The sequence below is a fragment of the Marmota marmota genome, unplaced genomic scaffold, assembly GCF_001458135.2.
Source record: "Marmota marmota marmota unplaced genomic scaffold, marMar, whole genome shotgun sequence".
In the NCBI taxonomy this organism is placed as follows: Eukaryota; Metazoa; Chordata; class Mammalia; order Rodentia; family Sciuridae; genus Marmota; species Marmota marmota.
The window spans coordinates 1,990,314-2,010,110 of NW_026000207.1; the positions used below are offsets into that span (position 1 = coordinate 1,990,314).

The 19,797-nt window shown below is 56.4% G+C and overlaps 2 protein-coding genes and 1 long non-coding RNA gene across 6 annotated transcripts in view; 1 reads left to right on the top strand and 2 right to left on the bottom strand.

The window, feature by feature from the left end:
• Positions 1-1,729: 1,729 nt before the first annotated feature.
• Ssc5d (scavenger receptor cysteine rich family member with 5 domains) lies at positions 1,730-19,791 on the bottom strand. Its single transcript, XM_015505561.2, has 9 exons — positions 19,554-19,791; positions 18,854-19,171; positions 18,146-18,322; positions 14,591-14,908; positions 12,510-13,106; positions 12,119-12,433; positions 11,768-11,914; positions 5,732-5,896; positions 1,730-3,172 (listed from the first exon to the last, which is right to left on the bottom strand). The coding sequence occupies exons 1-9, from the start codon at positions 19,663-19,665 to the stop codon at positions 1,800-1,802; spliced, it is 3,522 nt and encodes a 1,173-aa protein (XP_015361047.2). The 5' UTR covers positions 19,666-19,791; the 3' UTR covers positions 1,730-1,799.
• Positions 3,112-8,043, top strand: LOC125612805. 2 transcript variants are annotated; one of them, XR_007343285.1, is made up of 3 exons: positions 3,112-3,207; positions 5,059-5,194; positions 6,514-8,043. It is a non-coding gene; the product is annotated as an uncharacterized LOC125612805 (long non-coding RNA). The 2 variants fall into 2 exon arrangements; XR_007343284.1 differs by lacking the exon at positions 3,112-3,207 and adding an exon at positions 4,747-4,878.
• Positions 3,686-19,797, bottom strand: part of Nat14 (N-acetyltransferase 14 (putative)) — a 21,218-nt gene continuing 5,106 nt past the window's right edge. For all 3 annotated transcript variants that reach the window (XM_048791683.1, XM_048791682.1, XM_048791684.1), the window contains 2 exons: positions 16,903-16,908; positions 3,686-5,611 (listed from right to left, as the gene is read on the bottom strand). In XM_048791683.1, coding sequence (XP_048647640.1) covers positions 5,464-5,611; positions 16,903-16,908 — 154 coding nt within the window. In that variant the 3' untranslated portion in view covers positions 3,686-5,463. The remainder of the gene's footprint in view (positions 5,612-16,902; positions 16,909-19,797) is intronic.

Here is a 19,797-nt window from a genome sequence, read left to right on the forward strand (position 1 = left end):
TTTAAGTCTTGAGCTGCATGAGATCTGGGGACCAGAGATTCCCTGAATGCTCCTCTGCCTGTTGGCGGGAGCAAACAGTCCATCTATCAGGACCCCCAGGCATTACCCCACCCCCAACAAGTAACTGGACCCTGCTGGCCTTTACAGGACTGTGGGGGCGCCAGCCTCATCACCTTCTGTGACCTCCAAGCCAGGCTCTGGTCTGGGGAGAGGAGGAGGAGGGAATGGTTTCCTGCTGAAGGGTGCAGGGGCCACAGTGGGAGTGTGGGGGGCAGATCTTCCCAGTTGTCCCCCAACTTACAGGGCAGCAAGCTGAGACACAGAGATGGGAGAGGTCACTCAGGGGCAGTCATGAAAGTCCTGATCTGGCACCACAGGACAAGTCAAAGCAGGGGATCTTCACCACATTATTCTGGGGTTGAGCCCTGGCTCTGCTCTGTGGCCCAAAACAAGAGGCCTGCCCTCTCTGATCCTCAGAGCCCTTTCTGAAATGGGGATCAACATTCTTCCCTTGCAGGATTATTGTGACAACTGTATTATATTGAGTCTACATGGTGTCAACCAGGGAAGCACCAAGAGGCGTGGCTGGGACTCTAGTTTAGTGTGCGTGTACTCATGCCAAGTGCTATCCTTACACATACCAACACAATCCCTCCCCACGGCAGGGGAGGCAGACACTATTTCTATCCCCTTTTACAGAAAAGAAAACTGAGGCGCAGAGAAGGAGAGAAAACTAGAGTTCCACAGGTGTGGAGTGGTGAGGCCGGGTCTGGACCCAGCTTGGCCCGACAGGGGCACACAGCACCGTCGCAAGAGCCGGGCCCAGGAAGCAAGCCCGGCTGCCGATCATGGCTCTGTCCATGTGCGCCACCAGCCCTCTCTGCGCCCAGCACTCAGATCTGTACCTGAGCCTGAGGGCCAGGCTCTCCCCAAGCCCTCGGGGAACCACTTACAGCTCACTCCATGCCCACCCAGGGGCACCTGTAGTCACCACACCTTGCAGCTTAGCACAAGAGGCCCTGCCTGGGCTCCACCTCCTCACTGCTGAGTGGCCGCACCAGTGCCCTCCTGGGCAGCACTCACCATGGTGAAATGGCATCACATGGACCGGGCCCTAAGCGCGGCCTCACGCAGGTGCCCACCAGGCTCCAGTCCCTGATGATGATGCACACCCATCAAGGTGGCACTGGGTGTGCACGCGGCACCAGGCTCTATCTCCAGCTGGGCACACCCGTGAGCAAGTCAGCACTTCCTGTCCACACGAAGCCTCCCCACCCCTCTCACCAGCACGACCATCCTCACCAGGTTTTATACATACAAACCATACTTCACAGGTATACCTAGGTGTCCTAGCCACTGCACCCCTCCTCACCACCGCCATCACCACCGTCACTATCAGCCCGTCACCATCCTCACCACCGCCCTCACCATCCTCACCACTGCGTCACCATCCTCACCACCATCCTCACCGCCGCCGTCACCATCAGCATCACATCCTCACCACCGCCGTCACCATCAGCACCATCTCCATCACCATCTCCATCACCACCCCGTCATCATAACCACCACTGCCATCACCATGATTACCCTCATGATAATTGTTACCCTCACCCTCACCACTGCTGCCATCTTACTGTCACCACCTCCACAACCACCCAGAGATAGAGGTCTGTCTTGGGATTCTCTCCAGAGTTCCCAGAATTGCCCAGAAACACTGGTCTCACACGCCTTGCTTTTCATCAGAGGCTTGGCTTTCTTTTGTTTGAGAGTATATTAAGCTCCCCAAATCCTGGACAGGGTCACACATCTCCCCTCAGAGGTCTCTCCTCCTCCTCTGGGGTGGTGGTAGTGGGCACAGGTGTGCTGGGGGGCCAGGCCACCTCTGCCAGTCTCTTCACAGCCTCCCCCAGGTGCCCCAGCCCCTGGGCGGCCTCTGCCAACTGGGCCAGCCCCAGCTCCAGGGCTCGGCGCTCCTGACGGTCTTGTTCCAGGACCTGGGTCAGCCTCTGCAGCTGGTCACCCACGGCCCTCACAGCGTCCACCAGCTCCACCAAGGCAGGTGGCTCACAAGCCATGAGTCTTACAGGTGGTGCCGGGGACAGGCACGGGCCCAGGGGACCTGGGATCTGGCCAGGGGCTGGGCCCAGGACAAGGGGATCAGGGGGTGGTTGGTCCAAGGGGCGAGCCCTGGGAGGCAGGTGGAGGTCAGGAGTTACTGTGGGGTCAGAGGCTGAGTGTGGGGTGTGGGCAGGTGGAGGGGTTAATCTGGGGGTCTGGCTTCTGGGTGGCTTGAAGCCCTCCGTGGACAGTGGGTCCACGCTTGGCGCTGGAGAGGCCCTAGAGCGGCTGGACCCGGAGGCTGGGGAGGGGTCCAGGCTTAGTACCTGGAGTGTGGGCGTGTGAGGGGTCCCCACTGAAGTCAGCTGGGGGTGCAAGCTGGGCTTGTCCTTTGGTGCCAGAGTGGGAGACGGGAGTTCTGTCCCCAGGGAGGCTGGAAGGGACTTGGTGGAGAGGGCTGGAGTGGAGACGGGGTCAGGAGTCCTACTCAGGTGAATGGTGGCGGCAGGCTCAGCTGTCACGGTAGGTGGAGAGGCCGTGGTGGGGTGAGGGGTCATGGTGAGGTCAAGGGTCATAGGAGGAGGAGGCATTGTGGTGGGGTGAAGGGAGGTAGTGGGGTGGGTGGTAGTGCGAGGGGTCGTGGTGGCGCAAGGGGTCGTCGTGGGGTGTGTGGTCACAGTGGGGCCAGGGCTTGTGGAGGGGTCTGAGGATCCAGAAGGTTCTGGGGCTGTCTTGGGGTAAGAAGCTGTCTCCATGTTTGGGGTAGTGACAGATTCTGGGGTCAGCCCTGATGGCGTGGAGGGGCCAGAGGTCGGCTCTCGGGGCGAGGTGGAGGACGGCATGGAGGAGAGCGCCCGGGTCACAGCCGGAACCACACTGGAGTCAGCCTTGGACGACGGAGCAAGGTCAGCTGTTGTCAAGGAGGGCAGGGCTGGGGTGGGTGGAGGAGTGTCAGCAGGGTCCGAGGTCACTTCCCGTGGTGCAGCCCAGTCCAGGACGAGCGGACCCCAGGGCCCTGGCGAGGGGGAGGGCGCGTGGGATGGGGTGGGGGCCGCTGTGCGGGCTGCGGTGGGCTGCGACAGTCGGTGCCCCGACCCCGGCTTCCTCGGGGAACCTGGAGGAGGCAGGAGGGACAGAGGTCCAGCTGAGGTCAGTCTGCCCCGCCCACCCTGGGTCCCGCACCCTCTCCGGCCAACTGGAGGGCGGGGAGCTCACGACATCATGGGTCACCAGCAGACTTCGCCCGGCCCTAGTGCCCTCCTCCCTCCTCCTCCGAGGCTCCAGACGCCACCTGGCGTCCTCTGTCCTGTGCCTGAGGCAGGAAGTCCCAGCCAGATGTGCTGGACAGAGATGGGCCTGCGGAGGGTGCTGAGGAGGGTGCTGAGGAGGGTGCTGAGGAGGTGCTGAGGAGGGGGCTGAGGAGGTGCTGAGGAGGGAGATAGCTGAGGAGGGTGCTGAGGAGGGTGCTGAGGAGGGGGCTGAGGAGGGTGCTGAGGAGGGTGCTGGCTGCGGAGGGTGCGGCCTGGGCACAGACACAGGGTGTGGCCCAGGGAGCCTGAGCAGGGAGGGAAGCAGGCTGGGAGATGGGAGAGGTGATCTTAGGATTCAAAATAAGTACTTCAAGGCAAAATTTTAAACAAAATCAATGTAGAAAATCCACAATGAGCTAAATAACAAAATTTTAAGGACAGGATCCAACGGGCTGGGTTAAGGGGAGTGGAGCGAGGTGGGCAGGATCCTGTCTTTAGTCAGTTCTGGTCTTCACTTCATCGTGGGTCTTTTTTGCATTAATTTTGATTTTTAGCAACACTGTAATAGGGCGGCATTATCTTGATGACTGCGGTTTTTGTGCCCCTTCATTCTGTGCCCAATGGAGTGAGGGGCTGGCTGCCCCCGGCCTGGCTTCCCCTTCGGGAGAGCTCATCTCCTTCTCACAGAGGCGAGCCGAGAGGCAGAGCACAGGGAACCTGCCCGAGGCGACAGACGCAGTGGGCAGGTTCCGGGGTGAGACCGGAGCCCGGGCAGTTGGCACCCAAGTCTAGGTTTCAGATCTCCCCTTCTCAGTGAGGGGGCTGTTCCACCAGCTGAGCGTCAGAATTCAGTGGCCACTAGCCGCTGGTGGCTGGCGAACACTTGAAATGTGACCAGCACGAATGAGGAACAGCGTGGGTCACTGTTCACCATGTCGCCTGACTTAAATTCCAACAGCTGCCGGTGCTGAACGGCCACCGGAACAGCACCGCTCTGGAGATCCCACCAGGTCCGGGGTCTTGGAGGTGCACCCCCTCCCAGGTCCTCTACTAGCGGGCTCCAGAAGCAGAGAAGCCAAGGGCAGGGCCTCTGCCAGGCTCTCTCCCCGGCTGGGTGACATGGGCAAGCTCCTTCACTGCTTGAATCTCAGTGTGATCCCCACCCATAAACCAGAGGTGACCAAATCCCTGTAGAGCAGCCACAGGGACCCAGAGGGACGGTGGCTGCGTGAAGCACAGCACAAGTCCCGGCAGGGAACAAGCACTCAGGCTACTGGGGCTGTGTCATGGATGCCTGCCTCAGTTCCCCTGGGTTTGGGGAGCGTCACGGGGACTGCTCCAACAGCACTCGGCGCGGGTGCACCACTCGTCATTCTAAATGTTTTTAGTCATTATTTCAAGAATCTCGACGTGGCTGTGTACTGCAGCCTCAGACCCTGGGAACGGTGGTGGTCTCAGCTTGTCAGAGCCCAGGTGCACAGGGCCGTGCTGTGTCATTCCTCTGCAGGAGGCCATCAGCAGAGGCTGGAACCCTCCTGGCCCTTCTCCACCCCATCACCCTCTCCCACAGGTACTTCACCAATGCACTTGACACATGGCCTTAAATACGCCTGTGTCCTCCACAGCACGTTTTGTAAGTGTGTGAGTGTGTATGTGTGTGTGTGTGTATTTTTGTGTTGTGCTTTTAACTTCTGCAAAAAACCATTCAGCTGAAAACCTCCTTCTCTTTCTGACTTCCGCCTTGGTGTAGGCCAGGCCCCGCGGTGCCCAGTGGGCGTGCATCCAGAGCTCCCATCCCGGGCCCACTGCATCGCTCACCCACCTGCACTCTCCTCCACGCCCTGCGAACCCAGAGTTCCCGGACGTCCTCATACCTGCCTCCCTTGGTAAGTCCGTATGAGAATTCCTCTGCGGAACCGTCCTGGGAGTGGGATTTCTGGGTCCCCGTCCATGACCACGTAATTCCACTAAGTGCTTCCAGACTGTTTCTGTCAAGTGGCTGCTCCCGGGCTGCCCTGTTCCCAGGGCTGCTGCCCCACAGCCTGGCTCCTCGTGGGAGCACTCTGCACACAGACTTGCCTCTGCTTTCTCTGGGAGTTACTGGCACTCTCTCATTGGCTGCAGTGACTTGTGGGGTGCAGGCCGCGCCTCCCCCTCAGCCCTGTTGGCATCTGGGGCTGCCTGGCTCTGGCTGAGGGACCGTCCTGTGCCTAACACCACCCCAGCCTCCACTCATGAGGGCCAGCGGCTGGCTCCCTGCTCTGATGTTACCAAATGCACCTGTGGATGGCTCCCGGGGCGCCCTGGTCTGCACAGTGCCTCGGTTTCAGGATGCACTTCTGTTGGGTCTTCCTGGGGCAAGAGCTGGGCTACCACTGGGGGGTCTGGAGCCTACCTCTACCCTCCCTGGGCACGTGCCTCACCTCTGTCCCCAGGGGCTCCTGGAGCTGGAGAGGGCTGGCCTGGGCTCTTGGTGGTGCCAGTGGTTAGAGTGGGTCCAGCTGTGGCTGCAGTGGGAGTCCCCTTGGCCAGGTCCCTTCTGGAAGGTGTGTCCCATGTCCAGGAAGACTTGTCACCATCCTGGTCACCTGAAGAGACAAGAGGAAGAAGGTTGGGTCTGACCTGGCTTTGTGCCCCAACTGTCCCAGCCCAATGCGGGCAGCACCAGGCCCCAGAGAGTCCATCACGCAGACTACTCCCCAGTCCTACAGCCACCCTGGTGGCCAAGTGGCACACTCCTGCTACCAGAAACAGAGCCTGTGGCAAAGGCAGCTCACAGAACAAGAGCGCTTGTGGTTCCCATTCCCTGAGTCCCTGGCCGGCCTGCTCTTCCTTTCCCTGGGGAAACCAGTGACTCTGCCCACCAGCCGACACTGTGCTCCCTGGGTCTCTTTCTTTTTCCTTTTTTGTTTTTTTAATTTTTTAGTTGTAGATGGACACAATACTTTAATTTATTTTTTTGTGGTGCAGAGGACTGAACCAGTGCCTCACCTGTGTTAGGCAAGCGCTCTGCCTCTGAGCCACGACCCCAGCCCTCCCTAGGTTTTCTGGCCAGATACACTTGGATAGTCTGTAGAACAACTTTATATAACAAGTTTATATAAGTTTATCATCAACATAAAATTTCATTTAGGGGAGAATAGAAAGATGATTCAGTCTTCTAACTTTGTTGATCAAAAAGCTTAACACCCTTTTCTTGGGATAGAACCCACAAACATGGCCACTGACTGACTGAAGCGGCACAAGGCATGGGTCTCAGTGCATTCACAAAGCTGTACAGCTACCGTCACGACGAGGGTCAAGTGTTCACCGGCATCAGAAAGGAAGAGCATCTCCCTCGCCTCAACAGAGAGCTCCCTGCCCACTGCTCTAACCACACCCAGACCGACTTCTGTGACCGTGTCCCCCAGTTCTGACCTTAGAGGCCTCTTCACACCATGGAGCCTGCCAGGCCCCTCCCAGGCTTAGCTTTCCCACGAGTCCCCACGGTCCACTGTGAAGTCCACAGAAGCTGCCCTGCCGGCCCCTGGGCATCAGTCCCCAGTCCCCCAGTGCTCTGCAGGAACTCCCTTCCGCCCACTTCCAGTGAGGGGCCTGCTAACACCCTCTCCCCTCCACACTCAAAACCAGGCAGAAGGGCAGGGCCCAGGGCCCCGGCACTTAGACACGATCACTTTGATCTCTAGCTGCGCCCCTGCAGAAACCTCTGCTACACTGATGTGCTACGTGCCCAAAGAACAGGGTCCACTTCCACCCGAGGCCAGTGTCACGGTCGCCCAGCCACGTCTTCAGGTTATTAATCACTTTCCCCCCTTTTTGGTACTGGGGATGGAGCCAGGGCCCCTCCCGTGCTCGGCAAGCGCTCCACCACTGAGCCCCAACCCAGCCCTCACAACTCCCTTTTTAAATTTTGTTGAGACAGCGTCACACTGAGTCGCCCAGGCTGGCGTCGAACTGGTGATCCTCCTGCCTCAGCTTCCCGAGTCACTGGGGTCACAGCCACCGAGTCTGCTCCATTCTTAATCAGCTACAGTTCTCTCTACATTAACACCAAGGGGATGGCTCTGAGATCCTACAGGAAGGCACACTCCTAGGGAACTTGAGACCCATTAGCAGCGCTAGCGATTTAAGAAATGATGAAAGAAAAAGAGGGAAAACAGTCCATTTTCGTGAACTGTTAAAGATTTTCCGAGAGGGTGGACTTTCGGAGGACTCCTCTAGGAACAAACTCCAAGCTGACCACCTGTTGGAATGCGGCCACCGACTGCAGACGCGCCCTGTGCACCCGGCGAGTGCTGAGAGGTCACTACATGCTCACCGTCCGTGGGTGTGGCTGGATTTCATTAAGATATACTTTTTAAGTGTTTTTTAAAAGAAGGACCAGTACACAGTTACGTCCTTCCCTTCTCCAGAGGGAGCTGCAGCGGGACGTGGCTGTCACTCTCACGCAGGTGCTCACACTTGCTGCCGCAGAGGGCGACGGCTCCCGGTGTCAGAACAGCACCTGCCACTGCGCTCACCACTTGGAACTTGTTTTCATTCAACCTCGTGTTGACTGTGACTGCCCGCTATGTCCCTAACTGGTTGGGTAAGCAAGTAACTTCTCTGTGACCCAGTGTCCTCATCTGTAAAGTGGGTATCCTCAGGATGTCCACGTCATGGGGTCACAGAGCTGGGGACAGGATATGCTGTTCTTCACCCTGAGGTAATGTAACTCTGGTTCATTCTTTTTAAACCTGTGTAATATTCCACACTGAACATACAACCAGTGACCTGCCCACCAGACAGATCTGCCCTGGGACTCCTGCTAAAAGGAGCTGCACAGGTGGCTGGGGAACCCTGCCTTGCCTCAGGCTTGGCCCTGACACAGGATTGCTGTGTGGGCAGCAGGGGCTTCCCCTGGGCATCACCAGGCTGCTGTCCAGGGGGGTGCCAATCCTCGCTCCCACCTGTACCCCACATCCTTGGTACTGTCAGAGGGTTTGATTTTTGTTGGTCTTGTTCGGAGGGAGTGATTGGGAAGCTTCTGAATTGCCACAGATAACTCCACTGAAGCTCAGAGAGTTCGAGGAACATTACCACAGTCACACAGCTCAGTGCCATGTCAGGCTTCAGGCCCAGGCGTCTCCCCTGTTCTCAATGGGTCCTCTTTCCCTCTGGGCACAGACCCCCAAGCCTCACCCCACTCCTGATTTAGCTCAAAGACCTCCCCAATTCCTCCCTGGATGAGGTCTCCCCCCTCCACGCTCCCTGGATTCTTCAGGACTGACTCTGTCCTTACCAGACTCCATGTTGTGGAGTAAACTCGAGTTTTTACCTAAGCCCTGCCTTTTGCTATTCTGACATCTCTCTACCCCAATCTCCTTACCTGCAAAACGGGGCCAAGGACAGTAGTTACCTCCTAACGTTGCACTAGGAGGAAGGAATTAAACCCGGTCAGCATCATGTACTCAGCACGACTGCTATGATGTGATCTAACACCTAAACTTGATCTTGCTTTTAATCTCGGACCCTCTTCTCTCTGCATGACCTCCTGCAGCAATGGCTTAGGACAATATCTCAAATACAGGTCATCCCACCTCCTCAGGGGCAGGTGGCAGGAACTACCATACACACAGCCGTCCGCTGGCCTGGCCTCTTCACTTCTCAGCCCAGACGCTCCTCTGAGCTGCAGGACTGCAACACTGATGTCTCCTGACATTCCCACCCTGGCTGCTGTGCACCCGCCCCACACTGCAGATGGGTCCCGCCACCTCCTGGCCTCCCCTAACCCCTGACCTGGCCTTCAAGCCAGCTGAGGAGCTTCCCTCAGGGCCTCTGCACACACCGGTCCCTCCCTGGAGCCCCTCACCCGGAGAGCTGCATGGCTTTCTCCCACTCTCCCTCAAGGTCTTTGTGCAAATGGCACCTTCTGAGGTGTCTCTTGACTGCTCTGTTTCAAAGCACAACCTCAGGACCTCTCCAGCCTCTGCTGTGTTCCTCACCGCTGTGTTCCCAGGGACTGGTCCACAACCTGACACACAGTTGGCCTCTGACATGAATTAACGTCGGCCTCCAAAAGCCATCAGCCGGGAAGCTCCAAGACATGCGGCTATGTGCAATTGGAAGTGGAACTCCAACTCCGCAGCCTCCAGTGTCATCCCCGCACACTCCTCTGGGCTTACACTGCAGACTCTCCTCCACTCACTCATTCAACATTAAGTAGAAAGAGTTCCAAGCCCCATCCTAGACCCAAACACGGTAGGCAGAATAACGCCCCCACCTCCAAAAATACCATCCCCTAATCTACAAAACCTGTGAATATGGCAAAAGGGACTATATGTACAGACCTGATAAGAAACTTGAGAGGGACTGAGAGGTGGGGTGGGGCGTGGAGGAAACGACGACAGGCATGAATTCGTATCTAATACGGTTAAGGACCCCGACCTTGGGTGGGAGATTATTCTGGGCCCAAACTAATCATACAAATCCCTAAAATCAGGGAAGCTGTGAAGCCAGAGTGACAAGGCTGTAAAGACAGAAAGCCTCAGAGAGATGCCATATTACCGACTCTGAAGGTGGAGGAAGGGGCGGGGAGGCCAGGAGCTGGGGCAGGGGGGCGGTTCTCCCTTGGGGCTTCCTGGAGGGAGCAGCCCTGCAGGCATTCTGATCTTAGCCCAGTGAGACCGATGCCTGACTGCTGACCTACAAAACTGCAGGAAAATAAGTTCATGTTGTTTTAAATCATTAAATTCGTATTATGGCAGCAATAGAGATGGATACAGATCCTTTATAGTTTAAAATCTGGCTAAGATTGACAGCCTCGATGCAAATATCGAGCAATGCAAACTTCTCCCCTCTGGCCTTTGCTCCTCTGAGAATTCCCTCCTGCTCTTTTCTGCTGGTGAAAGAATACCACCACCTCTACGAGGTTTTCCTTGATTCTACTACTAAAAATAATCGCTCCATCCCTGGGATACTACAGTTGCTGGAAATTTCCAGTAAATAACTGTAACCACCATCGATTTGAGGTTTGAAGCAATTTCACACACGTTTTGCTCTTTGGATTGGGAACTGTTGTCTCCCATCGGTTCTGGTCCCCGTGGAGCCTAGATTGGCAGCTGGTGGGGGAGACGGACGCCAGAACTCCAGCTTCTAACCAAGTAGCATAGATCCTCCCCAATCCAACGAGCAAGATGTGTCAAGTTTTTTTAAAGCTGATTCCCATCACGGCTTCTGCGTTAGAGATGAACCTCCCGATCCTTTCTTTTCCCTATCCGAAACATGGGGTTAGCAACAGGCCTTACACCACCTGGTTGCTGGAATCGTGCCTGTCCAGCACAGAGACAGCGAGCTCTCGTTGAGGTTTTCCAACAACTCTGGAACCCAAGTTCCCACCGCCAGAGGAAGAAATGAGGGCTCAAAGAGAGGTCATTTTTGCACTGCGACTGAAGATACGAATTCATGCCTGTCGTTTCCTCCACGCCCCACCCCACCTCTCAGTCCCTCTCAAGTTTCTTATCAGGTCTGTACCCGAGACTGTAGATTTCCCTTGCGCAGTCGGTAACTCTGCGTTACTTGCGCTGCGGGGTCTAGCTGGGGAAGGCCGCCTCTGCAGGGCAGATGCCCCGCAAGTGGCCGTCTCTGCCACGAGGGGGCGCTACAGGCCAGGGAGGCCGCACCAGGTTGCAGGGCACAGGGCGATGAAACCCTGGCCACACCTGAAGGAGGAGCAGCACTGCTGGCAGCTCGTTTCCGGCTTGGGAAGCGGGACGGGCAGTCCTACTCTCTGCCTGAGCTCCCCACCCGAGTCACGGCGCCCCCAGGGCCAGGTCCCTTCCTCTCTCCCTCTGGGGCAGGCTACAGGGTTCCCGGCACCTTCGGCGCTTCATCCCACCTCCATCGCCGTAGCAGTGGGCCATCCAACCCATCAGGACACGCAGCGCCCTGTGACGTCACGAGGCGCCAGGAACGCCTGCCCACCGCGTGCGCATGCGTGCTGGGCGCCGGAGAAAGGCGGGAAAGAACGCCAGCGGCCGGGCGCTCCGGAGGGGGCATGCTGGACCACAGAGGCGGGAAGCCGGCCGAGCAGGGCGGAGGAGGACAGAGGGAAGCGGCAGGGCGGAAGACGTGCCGGAGAAACGAGAGCGCAGCGGGACGGCGGGAGGCGGGAGGCGGGAAGGGGGCGGCGGGGGCCGACGCCAGGCGGGAGCGCGCGGCGGGAGGAGGAGGGCGGCGTGGTGCCGCGGCCTCGGGGCGGGGCGGACGAGGACCCCACGGAGGCTCTGGGGCCTGCTGCTGTGGCCCTGCGGGTTCCCGGATCGATCGTGGGCTCGGGGCCTGCTGGGCAGTGTGATCCCAGGGCCTCGGGGCGTCGCCGCTAGCCGGCCCTGGAGGGGGCTCACTTGGGTCCTTCTGGAACCCGGCAGGGAGGGGAGCAGAGGTTTCCTGAGGCCCCTGGCCGCCCTGCCCGGCCTCACCTGGGTCTGGAAGTCGCTGGGTGGCTGGAGAGGGGCCCCAGGGACGCGTGCGTTCAGACCCCACTGCTGTAGTGGTCTCTGTGGCCAGGTCCTCTCCCGAAGTGGGGTCCCAGGTCCAGGGAGGATAGTCGTCATCGTCTGTGTAGCCTTGGGAGAAAGCGGGCAGCAGTTGACGCAGTTCCCTGTCGCCGAGGTCCTCGCCACTGCTTCCTGCTCCTCTGGAGTCTCCTGGAGCCTGTTGGTGCCCCAGCCCTGACCCCTCTGATCCAGATCCTCTGATTGCACCCTGGTGCCGTCACCCTGCCCGCCCCCCACTGCCTTGGCCGCCTCCCCTTGGGAGACTGCACCTACCAGTGCAGGTGAGCCCCACGTCTTCTTCATGGTCACAGTTGTGCTTCCCCCACAGCCCCGAGGGGCAGTCACTTAGCGAAGTCTCAGTCCCTTTACAGCCCATGTCATCCAACCAGATGGGCCCAGTCCCAGGGCCATAGTGAGTTTTGCCCACTCGGGGCCGGACCTTTCCACAACCCAGTTCCCAGCAGGCCACAGTGCCATCCCTCAGGTCCCAGTTGTCATCACAGACTGTCCCCCAGCGTCCAGCATGCCATACTTCTAGCCGGCCAGCACACCTGTTGGGTCCATCAGCCAGACGAACCCGGAAGGGGCCTGTGGGTAGAAGGCCCTAGGGTCAGGAGGCAGGGGCAGCCCATCTGTGTTCCCCACTCCTTCCTCCACCACTCACCTGGTTCCCCGAGGGTGCTAGCAGTGGGGGAGGGGACTGAGTTCTTGGATGGCTCTGGAGATCCTTCTGGGATCTCAGCAGATGTCTCTGGGGAGGCCTGGGGGATTTGCCCGGCAGTGGCCTCAGAGGTAGTGTCTCGAGGGCTTTGTGTGGACAGCATTGCTACAGTCTTTGAGGTCCTTTCCCTGGGCACCTGAGGAGTCAGCACTCCAGTGGTATGTGAAGTCAGTCTGTGGGGATCCTCAGAGATCGGCCTTTTTGGCTCAGAAGTTCGTCTGGGGGAGGCCTCAGTGGTCAGGATTGTGGTCTGGGCGGTTAGTTCTCTGGGGGTTGGGGTGCTCAGACCCCTAGAGGGTTTAGTGGTTGGCATCCCAGGAGGTTGAGTGGTTGGTCTCTTTGGAATTTTGGTCACCCACTTCTTAGTACTCTTGGGCATTTTCCCTGGGGCCTTAGTGGTTTTCTCCAGCACACTGGAGGTCAGACTTGCAGAGGGCTTGGTGACAAGCTCTCCTGGGAGCCAGGCATCCTGATCTCTCCCCAGCCCAGGGAGCCAGCTCCAACTGAAAGGATCTGAGATGGTGTCCAGGCCAGGGGTCCCTAGAAGACAGGTGGAAAGGAAAGAGAAGATCAGAGACCATGAGGAGCATATCATCTGTTCAGGTCCCTCCTCTATCTGGTCACCTAGTTCCCATTTGTTCGTTGATTCTTTCATTCTAGAGGTATGTATTGAGCACTTCCTGTGAGCCACACACTATGTCAGACCCTGGGGGTACTGTGGTGAGCCAACCCAATACCATCTCCTGCTTTCTTGGCACTTACAGTCTGGATGTGATGAACCTCTCCACCCCTTATTCCTGTTCCAACCTCTCCAACTCCTCAGCCTCTGCTCTGAATCAAGGCCTAGATTTCTGGGCCTTCTGAGGGTTTTCTCTACCTCCCTGGCAATTCTTACCAACCACCAGGGTGGCATCAGGTCTGAGAGGCCACTCCCTGGCTTCAGATTCTTCTGTGGCTCCCATGGCACTCAGGAAGAGAGTGGAGGAAAGGGCCGAGTAGCAGTGGAGTTGTGACTCCATTACTACTCATCTCACATCTTTTTGATAGCATATGTATACAGTCAGGAATTAACTGCCTGAAGAAAGCCTTGGCCCTTGGCCCCTGGCTACTGGGAGATGACTTCTAAACCCTCAAATCATCTTGCCCAATGGAAGAGTCGGCCATGCTAGATGGTCTGTGCTGACCAAGTGATTTATGGACTGCCACATAAGCAAGACCAAGCCCTACAAAACCAAGGATATCAAGGCTCAGAGTGCGTCTCTGGTTGGCAGTCCTTCCTGTGTGCAGGGAGAGTTCAGCCTGTCCCCGAGCCCTGCACCACACACCTCTTTCCTTGACTCATTTAAATCCATGTCCTTTCACTGTGACGAGCCATCACCCTGAGTATAAGCCTCTGATTTCTGTGAGTCCTACTGAAGTCCTGGAGCTAAGGATGGCCTTGGGGACCTCCCAACTATGTGTCACATGGGCTTGCAGTGGTTTGTTTGTGCATCTTTCGCTCTCTGAACTGTGAGCTTCTCAAAGACCAGGGCTGTGTCGTCCACTCTGAGGACCCAGCACCTGGCTCAGTGAATGTGGTGAGTGAGCATAGCTGCACGCCTCAAGGTGAGTTGAAGCTGCCCTCACTGTGGCTTCTTGCCATCTCTCCATGCCTCCCTCTCTTTCCACTTCCTTTCATCTGAGGATAAAGCCCTTTTCTTTGTGGGGGGCTGTCTTTGATTTCTGGAACAAGGAAGAGGAAGACATCCCCTGGGTGGGAGTCCCAGCTTTGCCCCTTGGTTGCCATGTGACTTCTAGCAAATTACTTAACCTCCCCATGCTCAGCTTCTTCCTCAGTGAAATGGGCACAACATCCCCTGGTCAGGGAAGTCCACACTACAGTTCGAACGTGGTCACGTGTAGGGAAACACACAGCACAGGGCTGGGGCCTGGGACATGCTCGATCAGTGTCGGTGCCGGGGCAAGTTTCCATTTTCTCCTCCTGGAAGCCTCTTGGAGTCTGGGGGTGGCTATGGCATCCTTACCCGTGCAGATGACCCCGACATCCTCATTGTGAGCGCAGTTGTGCTTCCCCCAGGGAGCAGCAGGGCAGTCAGACAGCGAACTCTCTGTCCCCACACAGCTGACATCATCCAGCCAGATGGGGCCTGCACCCCAGCCAAAGCGGCCCCCAGCAGGGTCTGGCTGCCGAGGCCCCCCGCAGCCCAGCTCTCTGCAGACCACAGCTGAGTCTCGTGTGTCCCAGCTGTCATCACACACTGTCCCCCAGCGCCCATCATGCCACACCTCCAGCCGGCCTGAGCACCTGCTGGGCCCAGCCACCAGCCGAAGCCCAGGGGACCCTGGCATAGAAGAAATGCAAAAACTTAGAGACAGGAAGCTGTCCAGTCCTCCATCTTGGCCTCCACATGCCGTCCCCTCATTCACCCATCTCTCCTTCCAGATGGGGTGTTTATGGAGGCTCTTCTGTGTTGGCCATACGGCACAGTCAGGCACAGTTGGGTGGTCCCTCGGAAAACTAAAGGTAGAATTACCCTGTGATCCAGAAATTCCAGTACTAGGGATATACCCAAGGTCAACTGAAGCAGGTATTCAAACAGGTATGCGAATGTCATGGCAGCACTATTCATAATAACCCAAAGGTGGGAATGACCCAAACGTCCCTCAGTATATGAATGGATACACAAAAAGTGATATTGGTCTTGGCAATGGTTTCATGGATCCAGCCCAAAAGCACAGCCAATAAAAACAAAAATAAGTGAGACTTCATTAAACTAAAATGCTTTTGTGCAACAAGGGAAATAATCAACAGGGTGAGAGAGCAGCCTCCATGAGGGGAGGAAATATTGGCAAACTGTCCATCTCATGAGGGGTTAATCTCCAAAACGTGGATATGCCAACAACTCAAGTAAAACATCTCGTAACCTTACATAAAAGAGGCTAAGGACTAGAATAGACATTTCTCCAAACACAATAAATATGAAAAAAAAGTTTGTCACTATCCATAAAGGAAATGCAAATTGAAAGTGAAATGAGTCACCACCTTACACCTGTTAGGATGGTTATTACCAAAGGAAAAAAAAAATCAAAGGGCAACTAGTGTTGGTGAGGATGTAGGGAAATTGGAACCAGCCAGGCACAATGGCACATGCCTGTTACCACAGTGACTTGGAGACTGAGAGGAGGATCAAGTTCAAGGCCAAATTCTGCAACTTAGACCTTGTCTCCAAAAAAATGAAAAAGGCTGGGGATATAGCTTAGTAGTAAAGCACCTCCGGGGTTCACGCTCCAGTATGCCCCCACAAAAGAAACAAACTGAAAAATTGGTACACTTTGGTGGGAACTTCTATGGAAAACAGTATGGAGGTGCCTGGAAAATTAAAAATAGAACTACTATATTAGCCAAATTATATTGTTGTATTGTCTACATGTATGAATATGCAACAATGAGCCTTACTATCATATACAATTATAATGCACCAATAAAAAATATGGAAAAATAAGTAAAAATAGGACTTCCATATGATCCAGCAATCCCACTTCTGGGCATGTATTCCCCCGAGTTGAAATAATTATCTCAAAGTGATATTAGCAGTCTTAGGTTCAATACAGCACTATTCACAATAAATGAGATGTGGAAACAACCTAAATGTCTATCAGCTGATGAATGGATAAAGAAAATGTGGTACATAATTATAACAATACCATTCAGCCCTTAAAAAGAAGGAAATCCTGTCATTTTTGACAATGTGGATGAACCTTGAGGATATTGTATATGTGAAATAAACCAGTCACAGAAAAATGAATGGTATGTGATTCTACTTATGAGAATCAAATTCATGGAGATGGAAAGTAGAATGGTGACTACTAGTAGCTGGGCAGAGGGAAGGAGGTTAATATTTCACAGTGACTCAATCTTCATTTGGAATAATGAAGAAGTCTGGGAATGGAGGGTGGTGATAGTTGGTAACAGTATGAACAGTGGGTACCACCCACCTGTGTTCTTAGGAATGCCGGAGTGGTTGATCCTGTTAGGTGTACAGAGCTGCATTACTTAGAAGTGGGGTACATTCTGAGAAGTGTGTCATCAGGCAATGTCACAGAATGTACTTACACAAATTGAAATGGCCACAGCTTCACTAAGTGATAAAATCTTATGGGACCACTGCCGTATATTGGGGTCTGCTATTAACCACAATGTCACCATGTGGTATATGACTATATTATCAGAAGTAAAAAAGGAATACGGGCTCTGGACAAATCTCTGGGTCTTGGCTTTTCCACCTTTCCGCTGTGCTGCCTACTGGGGACGAGGGTTATAACCAGTTGGAAGCACCCCATGAGTTGTAGCACTGCCTGGATTGAGGCAGAGAACTTGGAACAGCCTCTGTAAATTGAAGCCAGTGAGTGCTCGATAAATGTTGGCTATTATTACAGAGGGTAAGGGAGATGAGGCCTCTGGTGCTCTGCCCGCGGTGACAGCCAGTTCAGCCTCTCCCAGCCTTAAGAAAGCCCTATCAGTTGTGCCTTTTTATTTCCGGTATTTCTGAGTCTTTTGTAAACTAAAAACAGGAGCTCTTCACTTGAGCCTGCAAATGCCCAGTGGTGAACTAAAAGGATGAAAACCCTTGGTGTCTCTACCTGCGTTTTGTACCTGTCTCCGTTTTTCTGAATCACCTTGGATTCCAGGAATAACAGGTCTGCTCAAACGACATCTTGTGATGAGTCAAAACTACCCCTCAGGCAATAGCCACTTTCTTACCCTTCTGACAAGTCCCTCCTGTCCTGAGACCTGGTCACCCTGACCGCAGTCCAACAGAGGCTCTTGACTGCATGCTTGTGACCCACCTTGTGAATATGACTTGGAAGCTCATGTCAGTACCCTGAAGACAGGGCTAAAGACCCAGGTCCCCAGTCTTCCCGCTCAGCTATGCTGACCAGAGCTCCTTGCCTGCTTTCCACCATTACTTCTGTTTGATTTTTTAGGGTGAGTGGCTTCATTTGACTTGTTGGGGTCCAGTCACTGGATCACCTGCTTACTCCCACAGAATCCACAACAAAGTCCACTGCCCACATTCCTGCTTGCTCCTAACAGACCCTGGTGCTCCTGTGGCCCTGCGTGGCCTGCAGTGCCTCATCCCCCTTGGGAACTGTGCATACCAACTCCTCAGTGGCCACTGACTCCTGGTCTGTGGACCTCACATCCCTGAGTGTCACAGAGCCTGTTTCAAACAACAGCCGTCATCGATACAGCCCTTTCAGTACTTATGGGAAGGACACAGACAAAATCATTCACCCCATTTTCTAAGAACCTGAGCAGCTTCCCGACAAGAAAGCCAAAGGACATTCCTGAGCTAAGCAGAGGACCTGGTGACAGTCCCACAGCCACACCATGTGGCATGAGAAGCCAGGAGCTTGACATAGTGAACTCTCAGGCCACCACCCTCTCTATCCAGGGCCAGCTACAGCAGCCTGGGCCCTTATTCAAACATGGTCATGGATCTTAGGATGGTGTCAGCAGAGGTCCTGAGCAGGAGGACCCCAGGGGACTCCTCGTGCTGGGGCAAGAAGGGACTCACCAGCTTCTGGCCCAGGCTCCCAGGGGGCAGTAGGAGAGGCTGGAGGAGGTGAACCGCCGGCTGTCCCTAGGGTCTGGCCCACCGTGGTGGAAAGTGGCCTGGTTGCCACCTCCCTGGGTGCTGAACTGTTGCTGTCCACAGCAGGGGCCGTGGGGGAGCCGAGGCCAAGGGGCATGCCTGAGGCAGAAGGAAGCCATTACCACCACTCCCGCCTCCAGACGTCCCCACCCAAGCCTCCCGTCCCTGAGTCCCAGACCTGGGGAGAGAAGCTGTGGGTAGGAGTAAGGGAACAGAGAGGGCAGAAAGTGGAGATAGCCTGGTGGTGATGGGAAGAGGGAAGCTGCTTTTGTGGGGGCAGGAGGCAGGGCGGGGAGGGCCGCCCAGGCTGAGGCTCAGCCTCTGCACTGCTGGCTCATTCTCTCTGGGTCTGGGTTGAAGTGTCTATTGCACTACAGGATGTTAGCAGTGTCCAGCCTCTGTCCACCTCCAGTAGCACCACCTCCAGTTGTGACTACCAGAACTGTCTCCAGACTGCCCGGTGCCCCCTACGGGAGCAAAACAGCCCCCAGTTGGAAACCTTGCTGTAGAATGGGCTAGAGGATTGAGGGAAGTGGGAGGTTGGACAGAGCGACTGAATGCAGAGGGACAACTGCACCCCCACTTCCTGCCCAGTGCCTGCCCTCCCCGGGTCCCCCTCGAGCCCCTCACCATCACACACGGCCCCAGCGTCCTCCCGGTGGTGACAGTCATGCTGGCCCCAGGGCCTGGCTGGGCAGAACCTCAAGGCTGTCTCATTTCCCCGACAGCGCAGGTCATCCAGGGTGATGGGGCCAGTCCCCTCTCCAAAGAAGGCGCCCCCGGGGGCGGCCAGCGCCCCCCCACAGCCCAGCTCCCTGCAGGCCACGGCAGCATCCCGAAGGTCCCAGGCGTCATCACACACTGACCCCCAGCGCCCACCATGCCAGACCTCCAGGCGGCCAGCACAGCCATGGGGGCCATCGGCCAGGCGCAGCCGGGGGGCGGGTCCTGGATAGCAGGAGAGGAGGTCAAGAAGACAGGAAGCTAGGATGGACGAGGGACCACCAAGTTCTGATGGGAAACTCAGGGGCAAGGGAGGGCAGGAGGGAGGGCAGGAGGGCAGTCCTGCACAGCTCCTTGGTGTCCGCCTTCTCTGGGTTCCGTCACAGGTCCCAGAGGGGAGTGGCCTCCAGGAGACAGCTGGACACTCTGTTGGGTGGGGGTAGGGTGCTGCCCTGGCCCTTCAGCTGTCCCTCCCACTTCCCCAGGAGAGTGGCTGCAATGCAGAGGGACAGACCTGGGGCCAGGCTCTTGGCAGCTTCCTAGAAGCAGGCAGAGGGAGCTGGGGTCTGAGGAAGGTGGGGACAGGACAGCCCTAGCCCCAGCGTACCAGTGCAGACCAGACCAGCATCCTCACTGTGGTCACAGTTGCTCCGGCCCCAGGGGCTTCGGGGACAGTCCCGGAGGGCCCGCTCTCCTCCTCCACACCCCACATCGTCCATCCACACGGGCCCCGCACCAGGCCCAAATCTGGAGCCCCCGGGGGCGGCCAGCGCCCCCCCGCAGCCCAGCTCCCGGCAGGCCACAGCAGCATCCCGAAGGTCCCATCCATCGTCACACACGGTGCCCCAGCG

Excerpts from the sequence above, each read along its gene's own strand:
- Ssc5d (XM_015505561.2), bottom strand. The coding sequence starts at position 19,665 with ATGGACGATGTGGGGTGTGGAGGAGGAGAGCGGGCCCTCCGGGACTGT. Across the intron at positions 18,323-18,853 it reads CGCTGGGGCCGTGTGTGATG|GCATGCCCCTTGGCCTCGGC; the intron begins GTGAGGGGCTCG and ends CTTCTGCCTCAG. Across the intron at positions 3,173-5,731 it reads AGGAGCCCCTGGGGACAGAG|GTTCCCCGAGGAAGCCGGGG; the intron begins GTGAGGCACGTG and ends TGCCTCCTCCAG.